This window comes from Ammospiza nelsoni, chromosome Z (genome assembly GCF_027579445.1).
Source record: "Ammospiza nelsoni isolate bAmmNel1 chromosome Z, bAmmNel1.pri, whole genome shotgun sequence".
In the NCBI taxonomy this organism is placed as follows: Eukaryota; Metazoa; Chordata; class Aves; order Passeriformes; family Passerellidae; genus Ammospiza; species Ammospiza nelsoni.
Genome location: NC_080669.1, coordinates 26,476,648 through 26,488,879, shown reverse-complemented (window position 1 = coordinate 26,488,879; position 12,232 = coordinate 26,476,648). Strand labels below are relative to the sequence as shown.

The window sequence follows — 12,232 nt, the reverse complement described above, 5'->3', positions numbered from 1 at the left end:
GGAAGGAAGTGTCGGAAGGAAGGAAGTGTCGGAAGGAAGTGTCGGAAGGAAGTGTCGGAAGTGTCGGAAGTGTCGGAAGTGTCGGAAGGAAGGAAGGAAGGAAGTGTCGGAAGGAAGTGTCGGAAGGAAGTGTCGGAAGGAAGTGTCGGAAGGAAGGAAGGAAGTGTCGGAAGGAAGGATGGATGGATGGAAGGAAGGAAGGAAGGAAGGAAGGAAGGAAGGAAGGAAGGAAGGAAGGAAGGAAGGAAGGAAGGAAGGAAGTGTCGGAAGGAAGGAAGGAAGGAAGTGTCGGAAGGAAGGAAGGAAGTGTCGGAAGGAAGGAAGGAAGGAAGGAAGTGTCGGAAGGAAGGAAGGAAGTGTCGGAAGGAAGGAAGTGTCGGAAGGAAGGAAGTGTCGGAAGGAAGGAAGGAAGTGTCGGAAGGAAGGAAGTGTCGGAAGGAAGGAAGTGTCGGAAGGAAGTGTCGGAAGGAAGTGTCGGAAGGAAGTGTCGGAAGGAAGTGTCGGAAGGAAGTGTCGGAAGGAAGGAAGGAAGGAAGGAAGGAAGGAAGGAAGGAAGGAAGGAAGGAAGGAAGGAAGGAAGGAAGGAAGGAAGGAAGGAAGGAAGGAAGGAAGGAAGGAAGGAAGGAAGGAAGGAAGGAAGGAAGGAAGGAAGGAAGGAAGGAAGGAAGGAAGTGTCGGAAGGAAGGAAGTGTCGGAAGGAAGGAAGGAAGTGTCGGAAGGAAGGAAGGAAGGAAGTGTCGGAAGGAAGGAAGTGTCGGAAGGAAGGAAGTGTCGGAAGGAAGTGTCGGAAGGAAGTGTCGGAAGTGTCGGAAGTGTCGGAAGTGTCGGAAGGAAGCGTCGGAAGGAAGGAAGGAAGGAAGGAAGGAAGGAAGGAAGGAAGGAAGGAAGGAAGGAAGGAAGGAAGGAAGGAAGGAAGGAAGGAAGGAAGGAAGGAAGGAAGGAAGGAAGGAAGGAAGGAAGGAAGGAAGGAAGGAAGGAAGGAAGGAAGGAAGGAAGGAAGGAAAGAAAGAAAGAAAGAAAGAAAGAAAGAAAGAAAGAAAGAAAGAAAGAAAGAAAGAAAGAAAGAAAGAAAGAAAGAAAGAAAGAAAGAAAGAAAGAAAGAAAGAAAGAAAGAAAGAAAGAAAGAAAGAAAGAAAACAAAATACCTCCCCCAACCTAGATGTAATAGTTTTGTTTGTAATTAACTTCCTGTTCAGCAAGTTTGTTAATTGTGATTTCTTGTACATATATGCTAGTTATTTCAGCTGGCCACAATCACCTACTCCATCTTACTTTTCTTAGGCTTCTCTACTGTGAGCTGAGCTCTGCTTAATTAGATTTTCCAGGTGGTATTTTAATAAAGAGATTTAAATAGAGAGATTACAAACACAACAGCTAAACTTTAGCTGGAGGCAAAAGTGCCTCTGCCTAACCATGCCGCAGTAACCTCAAGTAAACAACTTGTTTTGTCCTGTTGGCAACCAGACTTCCTACAGGGCTGGCTGCCCTCGTTTTTCACACCTTCCACTGTCATGTAAATCCAGGAGGAAAAAGCCAGATGAGTTTCAACACCGACACTGAAAGACTTCATTCATCCAGGAGCACTACCGCATCTCATTGGTTCTCCAACCTTACCCGGGGATTTTTGTTTTTTGGGGTTTTTTTTGTTCTGAGGGAAAAAAGACTTAAAACCCTTTCACAACAGAGCAAAGCTGCTTTCAGTTCTAACCTTACCATTCATGTCCTACCTTGCTCACCAATTTATAGTGATCACAAATTTTATATTGCCCATTTAAGCGTGTTTAAAACACAAATAAGGCATATTTTAAAGTCAACAAAGCAGATCTTGTTGAAGCTGTGAATTGTCAGTATGGGATACTCATTGAGTACCCTCATTCACATATTTATTTCTGTCCTTCTCTGTAAAGTTTCCTTTGTCTAACAAACTCACAATGAAACAGTAGGCAGACTACTTCTATTTGTTCTCCCTTCGTTTAACGATCCCAGGAAGCTGGGTGAATAGGACAGAGTTTGTACTTAATTTCATCCTGGCAGCCTGTAAGTATAATCCTATTGAATTTTATAATCCTCCTTCTGCAATGTCAAAATCTAGCATGTATGTATCATATGGACCAAAAAGACTGCTAACATTCTCTTTTCTTTACCCTTTTATGAAAAATTGTTGGTGATCTCTGTTTTCTAATGCTTACCACCAGCATAAAAGAAGTTGTAATTGTCTCAGATTTCTTTTGGAAAGCATCTGGTGTGGAAGTTACTCAATACGGATGTGTAACTGCAAGGGTCACTGAGGTGGGGAGGAAGGGGCACTACATTTGGATGACAAAAGGCTGGATATTTAACCCATTTCAGCTTGCATGTGGGTACTGTATGATTCAGGATGTGTAATGGGGTAGTTGCATTCCAGCCTGATCAAAGCAAGAAGTCTATTTAAGTCTCAGAGCATTACAGGGAGAGCTCACATCCTGTAATAGCACAGCTTCCCAGGGCAATGCATGAAGCCCAAATGTATGAGTCGTTCTGACCACCTGCTCACAAAACACCAAAAGGACAAAAGCAGAGATACTCACAAAAGCAAGACTTCAGCTTGCATGTCCACCACACAGCAAAGACTCATTACTCACACCACAGGCAAACAGCCTATTCATCCTCAACACATCAGATCCCATCCCAGGAAAGGAACTTTCCAGCAGGTTAAATATTGCACTGCCAGTGAAAGCTGTGCAACCAAAAGGAAGAGAAGTTCAGGATAGCTTTCCAAAACTTTTGACCTGTCCAAAAATTCAAGTATACTTGCCATGTCACGCAGTACTCTCATTACAGGAATCACAAGGAAGTGTAACAATTTATTCATGGGGATTTTTCCCATATAAAAATTTTGAAACACTAGGGTTAAAATCCCTGTCTAGGAAGGAAGATGTCAAAACAGAGATTCAGCTTTTTCTTAGGCTGAATCCTATCCCCAAAAGTGATTGTGTGCAGAATTGTAGGAAAACATAAACTTCTTAATAGATTTTATTACTATTATTCATTCCAATTTCATTGTGCTTGTTCTGAGATAAGCTTCAAAGTCAGACTGTCTTCAATGGAGAGGTACAAAATAATAATTCCAATTTTTTAGAAGCTCTAGTGTCCTGAATGTAAGGGACATGTGAAATTAGAATATCCTAAGAAGTCTAAATATTTTTAATGCATCATTTGCCATTCAATTACTAGTAGTTAATAACACTAACCTTCAAAACTAATCTTCACAAACTTTGTATCAGAAGTAGAAAAAGATATGCATTTCCTGTAGAGCTGCTTCAGGTTTTTTTCAAATCTTACTGAAGTGCTATACAACCCTTCCATTGGCCAGTAAAAGGCACATACATTTTTCACATCCTATTTACTTGTTTTATTGTAAAAGTAGGACATTACAATTAGAAATATTCATTGAAATGCTGCCCTCCAATGATACTTGGCACATTTCTGCATGGCAAAGAACAATTGTCATCCATTCTTTTGATGATCCTGGCAGCATTGCTTTGGATAGGGCTATTTAAGTGAAGTACTTGTCTATATCGTTTTAAAACCTGCTTGTCACTGGCAGTGAGGCAGTGAGGCCTAATAAAAGCACCACACACTTCTGTAGAGAGCTCTTCCCTGGACTGGAGATATGCTAAGACTTGTTCCAACTCAAGTCACTGTGAGAATGCACATTACTTTTAATAGCAAATTGTATTTTACACAGATTCATCTGAACTATAAATATGCTGTTGCTTGATTCACTTTCTTATGATCCAGTGAAAATCAGATGAACTTCAAAACTTCTCTCCAGTAAACTAACCCAAATGTCAATGTTGTCTTCTTAGGTGGAGCTCCAGAGATGTTCTAAGACAGCTTGCAAGAAGCTGAGATGAACAGCACAGCAGCAAGGAGCTGCATTGTTCTGTCCATTCCCTGTGTCTACATTTGCTCCTGTTTGCACTTCCTGGAAGTCTAAACATGCTCCATGACTTTAGAAATAAAAAGCCATTCAGATCCTTTCTCGGCCCAAACAGAAATAGCTGTTCTCTATTTATTGCAGACTGCTTCAGTGAAAAGAAGAAGAAATGTTGGGGAAATCCCTGCCTGTCAGTACACAGCCATAGAGTACTACAGAAGGAATTAATTACTGAGAAAAAACTGTAGTCATACCTCTCTTTTTGAAATGAAATGAGTAGGGGATAAAGCACATATACGCCACATTTACAGAACTCTGTGGTAAAAGCAGTGAGACTACTTCAACTTTCATTCTAGAAGTAGATACAGGACCAGCAGTCTGAGTTCTTAATTCTAAGTTCACAGTAAATTTCTCCTACAGCATGCTATACAAAATTACCATATATATATATATATATATGTATCACCAGCCACAAATAAAATTGTCCAATAACCTTTGACACAATTTTCTTCTTTTTTCAAATATTATGTCAGAACACAAGCAAACAGAAGAAACAACCATTTAAATAATTAATGGTCCAGCTCTTCAATTCATCACTTACAGAGAACAGTCTCAGTGGCATCAGCAGGACTGTTTACATCCTGGTATTTGGCTAGCCATGAACAAGATGTGGGCAGTCAGCATGCAGATGGGAGAATCCTTGGAAACCTCTCCTTAATCATCTTCCCACAGCACCAGTGCAGAATCCCAAAATGTACTCAGAGTAAATCTCACTGAGCTTCAAAGAGATGTAAGCCTCCACAAGTGTTTTACCAAGGAGTTGGAGAGGACTGTCACCACTGATCATGTGAGCTCTGAGACTGCTCAGGTCACCATGATGAAGTTTCTAGATAGGCCATGCATATCTCCAACCTTTAGATTCATTACAAAATAACCACTTAGTTAAGTTTTGTTTGTTAAGATTAAGCAGCTTAATGAAGACACTTCTGAATGCCTGCAGTCAGAATTTGGTTAGTAATTATCCATGAGTACAGCGTTCATTTCTCACTTGTATTTTGGCATGACTTTCATAAGGCATTAGGAGCCCCATGAATATTACCCCTCCATATTGGTTCTTGATAAGCAGCTTAAAAAAAAAAACAAACACTATTGAAGCTCTCAAGAACTGTGAAATAATATCGGGAAGCTTTAATGCTGTCCTTTATGTGAGATGCTTTACACAAATGCAACCAGTGAAATATTCAAAAAGTATCTAAATTTCAGCTTCAGAGGGTAAGGTCTTTAACATCTGCAGCAATATTCTTCTTTCTATGTACATAAGTGGATTGCTACACAGACCTTTTTCCCCCCCTCTTTCCTGAATATCACTGGCACATGAGGTCACTGTGCCTTGAGAAACTGAACTGATACCAGAATCCTATGTGGATGGTACAATAATTTGACCTAAGGCCTCTCTTTAATTTATTGAAGATGCAGTATCTTTTGACAAAACTAGTCCTACAGCAATAGCCACACATCTGTACTGCCAGGTATGATCTTTCCCTGCATATGATGGCCAAACCACTACTCTCCTCCACCCTTTTTCCTGCACAGAATAATCACTGTTGTCTGTCAGACTACAGCTAATCTTTTTCGTCAGTAAAAAGACTCACTGAAAGGCTATTTCTGAAGAGCAGAATGGTATAATCTAAGCTGCATATCAGCCCACATTTGACTTTCCAAAGTGTATGCAGCTTACTAAACCTAACCCAAGGTCTGCAAGGCTTTGAAATGAGAGTGCATCTAAGACACTCGTATTTTCTCTGAAATGTCTTTATATTTAAAATGAAAAAATAAATTTTAATTCCAGTAACTAAAATAAAATATTTTTGGGGACAAGTTTCAATATTATTTTACATGTTAAAAAAAGAAAATGTAGTTTGAAATACAGCTTGGCTCTATTTGCAGGTTCAGGCCTAGATGAAACATGGTGGAATATCCAACGCATGTTAGGATGTTTTTTCAATACTCTTGGAAACTCAGCAACTTACATATGTAATAGAGCCCAAGCAATGACTGAATAAAGAATGACAAATAGCTTAGGATTTGTTATGACAACTTTGACATAATAGCACTGTGCAATTTTTTTAAATTAAGCCTGACACAGCAACACTCTCAGGAAGAACAGCTGCTTAACTATTTCACAACAAAGAGGACAGTGCTGTTGAGGATCATGACAACACCAGTCAACATCAGCAACAGTTGACAATTTTATTGAGATACCCAGAACACTTTATGTTTCAGCTGCAGTTTTCTAGATGGAGAGCATGATTTGGGCACATGCACACTTAGACGGCCAAAGGCTTTGGAGTAAGCTGGTGCTCCTAGTAAAGTCTAACAGTATCAATAATTACTAATAGGGCTCTCTACAAACTGTGATCTATCCAAAAAGTGAATCAATTTATATAATAAATCAGAGGTGTTACAGACATGCAATGATGTACATGGCTTTTGAATAGACACAATAAAAAGGTGATAATTATTTCTTCCAATTTCTTTACAAAGATTTTCTAACCTAATTTTACCCAAACACAATGTAGAAGGAAGCAAAATTCTCAAAATAAGAAGGAGCATAGAAGTCAAATGCTTTTCATGAACACAAAACTCTTTTACCCAATTGTTTTCAAACCACCATCAATTGACTTTCAATATTTTTCTCCACAATTAATTCTACCACTTTGCTTCGGAAAATCTGACAAAATATCAATAATTAGATGCCAACCACTTAGAGTTGTGTGAAACTTGGCAGTTTCACTTTGCAGGAGTGCAGGCAAATATTTTATTTGGTGTCAATCCACCATTTTCAGTTTGTGTTGATTTTTTAATAAGTTCAAATAGGCAAATGAATAAGCAGTCAAAATTTCCATATTTTACCTGGTTTCTCTTCATGGCCATACAAATAAAAAGGCATATCTTCATGAATCAGCAATGGAGCAAGTCAGATGTTCAAATTCAGAAAGAAATACAAGGAAAAATATATCATGCAGTTATGGTGATCTACACCCAAATCCCAGAATTATGGAGGATATTAACCCTCTTCAGCACCACTACTCGTTCTATTCTAAATTCTGTTAAGTGCTCCAAGAATGTGCATTTATTATGCTACATAAAGGCCCCAAATGATAGTAGCCCCAAAATATTAGTAGCAATAATCGGGGTTTTTTAAGGTCCTGCCAGCATTCTATACCATCACAGGTAAACTTTTTTCTTTCTACACTTTCCACCCACCTGCAAGTACCTTAGGATGACTGTTCTTTGGATCATCACTGCTGTTGTCAGTGTACCCAATTCTGCTCTCTATCTAGCAAAACTCATGATTGATGCAACAGAAATAATAGCAGGGGAGAGCTCGTTTTAAATAAGCGAATATGCCACAGAAGTAATAACAATTGAAAAGGTCCGACTGTATTAAGGTTTCTGCTGAGAACTTACTCATTGCATTCTTCTGTGGAGGAGTTAAAAGGACAGAAGTCCCAAATTCAAGTAACTACAGGTACCACATGTGAGAAGCTGTGAGGTAGAGAAAAAAGGCCAAAGAGGGGAAAGTAAAGGAGTAATGAAAAGGAGAAAGGAGACATTGGTAAAATACTGCTAGAAATAAAAAAGACAGAACTGTTTGAAAACTGAACTGCAGAAGGAAGATAATTCAAATGAGGGAAATAACTTTAGAATACAGCATGAGAATGAAGAACAAATAGATTACAGATGGACTACAGGAGAGATGATGAGACAGAGAAAATAAAGGAGACAGAGCATGGAGGTATCTAATTACAGAACTCATTGAAGGCAAGATAAAATTACACATGGAGATGAGAAAAGTTTAAGAAATGGAAATCCAGAACCAGAAAGGAACCTATCTGGAAACAGGATAAATAATATCACCATTGTACAGGCTAAAGGCAGAATTAGGAATTGAGAAATGTTATGAGAAGTGTATGAATAGGAAAACTGTTAAAAAATTAAGTTAGGTACAGAGGTAGGACCCAAGATGCTACCAAGAAAGAGAGAAGACCTTAGGAAAGGAATGGGAATGAAAAGAAATAGATGAAGCAGGGACTTGGATGCAGGCCTAGGTGCATGCAAGGTCATCTTACCAGTCCACCACAGGTACTGAAGGAGGCGAAGGAGCCCGGGTAGCGGAGGACAGCACCACTGTAGTAACAAGCTCTCTCAGGTTGCAGCTGTGTGGCACTGGGTGGAGTTTTGCCCTCACCCCCAAGCCTCTCTTCCACAGCAAAGCCAGGAGCCAGGAAGCGGCTGTCCCTCTTGAGCAGCAGGTATAGTTCCCGAGCAAAAGCTGGGATCCTCAGCAGCACTTCATCTCCATCCTCTGCTGAAGGTGGTGGTGGGGTGGATGGTGGTGGTGGCAACTGAGAGGCAGCACCAGACCCCTGGGGCAGGGGGGACCAGTGGTAAAACTCCTGAGACTCATACTCATCCTCAGTGTCCTCTTCCTCTGCTGCCTCCCCTACAGCCTGTGCCTGCCCATCCACCGAGGAGGAGACTGAACGCACCTCTCGGGAGCTGCCAGCTGCTGGGCTGGGTGTGACTGGGCCACTGAAAGTGCTGCTTCGGTTCCCACTACCGGGATCAACGTTGCAACCCCCACCACCACCACTGCCACCCGTTGGCTCCTGCTGGCCCGGGCTCCACAGTGCAGGGAAGACAATCTCCCACTCCTCAGTCTCTTCTGCAGCATGGAGACCTGTGAGAAATGCAGCAGATGCTTTAAATGAGTGAAGCACTGAACAGCATCCAGTGCCTGCTAAAAACCTTCCCCTTTGCCCACCACAAGATGGTCCTTCTGATTCCAAGACCAACAAGCATGCTAGATAAAACATAGTGGGGTTCATTTGCTGCTTTCATCTTGTCCTTATGCAGAGCAGGGGGGCCAGCTGTTGGATGGGTCTGTTCTGTTGATGCGTCTGGAACACACAAGGCTCTGCAGAACACAGAGAAAGCTGGACCTCAAGCTGGGCAGAAGCTGTGTTTGTACTAGTAGCTGGGGATGTCTTTCCTTTTGATCACCACCTCCATGCAAGGAAAGTTGCATAAATCCTTCATCATTTAGACAAAGCAACAACTGTTTCATATAGCTAAAATAAAGTTGCTGGGGAAAACCTGAACAAATTTGAAAATTTCAACCTTCTTCTCAGCATGCTGTGCAAGACCCATTATGCCTCCCAAATTTTGGCCAAATACACACATACACACACACCATGGCTGCACATACAAGTAGCAGTTGCATGCACATGCTGTATGATGATCATTCTTATAATGAAACTGAATGAGAATAACTTACTACTGATACTTGCATATCCCAAACACTCTACATCACAATACAACCAAAGTCCAGCATGCCAGCATTATGTTTACAAAGATCTGAGTACACACAACCTACACAACCTACACTAGAGACAGGAAACAGTTTTATTTACACATTAATCGCACACTCTAGGAACAGCACAGCCAGGAGAGATGAGAGGGCTGCTTGTGGAAATCAGGTCTCGTACAGAGCAGCGCTGCGCAGTGCACTCTCACAGCCAAGGCGCACACTATCTGATCACCCATCGCTTACGGGGGGCGGGCGCGGTTAACAACGGCCAGGTACCGCCACCGGCAGCTGCGGGGCGCGGAGGCCGCCCCGGGCTCGGCCCGTCCCGCGAAAGGCGCGCACTTACCTGCGCCGAGCCCGCTTGACAGCACGCACAGCTGGTAGAACACGCAGCAGACGCGGCTCAGGCGCATCCTTCCTCCCAGCGCCATCGGCTCCGCGCCCGCGGGACGCCGGCTGGCAAGACACGCAGGGCCGTGCCGAGTCGTGCCGGGCCGAGCGGGGAGTGCCGCGGGGCGCAGCCACCTGGGCGCCCGCGGAGAAACTCGGGAGAGCGCGAGCAGCGCGTCCCGGCGGGGCGGGCAGGCAGCACCGGCGGCGCGGGATGCGCAGCGCACGGCGGCCGGGCGCGCGTGTGTGCGTGTGTGCGCGTGTCTCTGTCCGTCTGTCCGTCTGCGTGTGCGTGTCCGTGTGTGTGCGCGTCTGCGTGTGGGTGGGCGCGGGCAGGCAGGAGCGCGGCCCGTGCGCGCACACAGCGCCCGGCGGCGGGCGGGCAGCTGCGCCCCGGCGGCAGCGACCGCGCTGCCCCCGCCCGCCGCTCGCCCCCACGGGGCGGGACGCGCCGGGCCCCGTCCCGTCCGGCCCCGCCCCGCCCCGCCCGGGCGGGCACCCGCCGCGGCCCCCCTTCCCTCGCCCCGCCGCAACCCCGCCGCCGGGCCGCGGGCAGGCGCCCGGGCGGGTCCGTGGGCAGCCGAGCCCCGGCCGCGGTGCCGGAGACGGCGCTCCGCTGCCTGCCGCCCCTCCCGTCTGCGAGGGGCGCGCACCGGTGCGCCCCGGCTGCGGGAAGGGTTCCCCTCATCCCCGTCGCCAGCAAGGCGCTCAGGGGAGCCTTTGCCTAAATTCAGGGAGCAGCAGACACTGACTGCTTTTGCCTAGTTTTGTGTAATTTGATTCTAAACTCCTTTTGCCCCCGCCACGCAGCTCTCCATGGAAACCCATCACTTTCCACCCCGGCCCTTGTCAGCAGAGGAACGAGTAAATGAGGAGCTGAGCAAAAAGCTTTAGCTGCGCATCTAGCATCAGCATGAACTGCAAAAGCAACAGGTAAACACGTAAAAATCCCTCTAAAAGTCGGATTTTGTCCTAACTTCTGCTGCTTTACCTACTGTTCTTAATGTCAAAGGTGATTGTTGTGCCTTAGGGGAAGGCAGAGCAATCCAGTGCGGCGAGGAAAGCCATCTGTGCCGTTAAGGGGAAGCAAAGAAGTTGCAAGAATTCTTTCTAGAAGTTAGTTATGTAAAATGAAAAGCAAAACATACAAACAAACAAAAATCACGTGTTACAGCTCCAAATAAAAAACACGTTTAGACTCCACAGAAGCCAAATGCAGCTGGCTTTTGGTCTCTGCTCTGCTCGATAGCTGCTTGAAACGTATGCTGCATGGATAGGTATTCTCAGCTGGCTCCAAATAGTATTTTTTTATTAGTTGTTTCATTTTATAGGGGGAAAAGGTTATCATACGCTGGTCTTTTTGTCTTTTTCTTTTTTTTTTTTTTTTTTTTGCATTTGAGCCAACTAACACTGAGCAAAATCAGAGGGACTCAGTGAAAACAAGATGAATTGATTAGGAAGAGGGGAGCTTTTCAGGGCTGCAAACTGGTATTTGCCTGATAATTAGGTGACCTTAAAATGCATTTCAATGGAAGCTTTGTTTTCCAAATAAATAAAACATATGTACTAATTTACAGTGGAATTAGTTAATAGGTCAAATCCTGCAGCCTTTTCATAGCCACAACTATCCTTACAACTGATCAGGAAATGCTGCAAAATGCGGTTTATAAGCTTCTGTGAAAGTATTAGAAACAAATTCTGGTTTTATTTTTGTTATAACAAATCAGAATGTACAGGCAAGATGCAAAAATGCACAGAGAGGACCTTTGCTCTGAGATAACAAGGGGGAATAAGGTAAAAAAGATATGGCATGTGAATGTGCTTACTTTAAAACTGTGAATTGCTGTGACTGTTTCCAATCTGCTAAAGTTGTTGATCCCTTTGGACAAGATTCTGTTTCTCTTGTTCACATGTATAATCTTACTAAAAAGACACAAAACGCTGGTTTTGACAATAAGGTAAGGAGAATTTGGCCTTTTCAACACAAACTGCAAATGATAAAGAGGTTTTAAAAAATGCCAGTTGAGAAAGACTTTCATGTGTTTGACTTCATCACCAGCCAAAGAAAAAAGTTCATTTCCAATAATTCTCCACATATGAATACAGGGCAAGCTAAAATCAACATGGAGCTGCAACAGATTTCTTTAGTTCATTTTATGTTTTGTTTTTATCGTTTCAATAGTTAAAGTAAAAATATAGGGGGAAGTTCTCTATGTTTACATTTGGGGAAAGTGCACTATAAAATAGAGCCCCTACTGGTGTTCATTAGTTTTAACAGAGAGTCTGGTCATAGGTTAATGCTGGTAGATGGTATTGTAGCCCACCACATGCTAACTGTAGTCACTGTGAGACTAGTGCAGGGAAGCATGTCTCAAAGAGAATTAGAATTAAGGGAACAAAACAATTATTTCATACCACAGTAAGTTTGCAGAGAGAATAATATTATATCCATGTGTACTCTACAAAACACTATTTTCTTAGTCACAAAGCCATTCCAACTCTGCAAAATAGTTTTTACTTTATCAAAGGTACAGGACATGTTATTAACT

The 12,232-nt window shown here is 43.2% G+C and overlaps 1 protein-coding gene across 1 annotated transcript in view; it reads right to left on the bottom strand.

Moving 5' to 3' along the window:
* The window catches only part of ADAMTS19 (ADAM metallopeptidase with thrombospondin type 1 motif 19), a 132,917-nt gene extending 123,193 nt beyond the window's left edge, over positions 1–9,724 (bottom strand). The window contains exons 1-2 of the mRNA XM_059492476.1: positions 9,640–9,724; positions 8,053–8,663 (exon numbers count right to left, since the gene is read on the bottom strand). Of these exons, the coding sequence (XP_059348459.1) occupies positions 8,053–8,663; positions 9,640–9,724 (696 nt within the window). The remainder of the gene's footprint in view (positions 1–8,052; positions 8,664–9,639) is intronic.
* Positions 9,725–12,232: the final 2,508 nt, after the last annotated feature.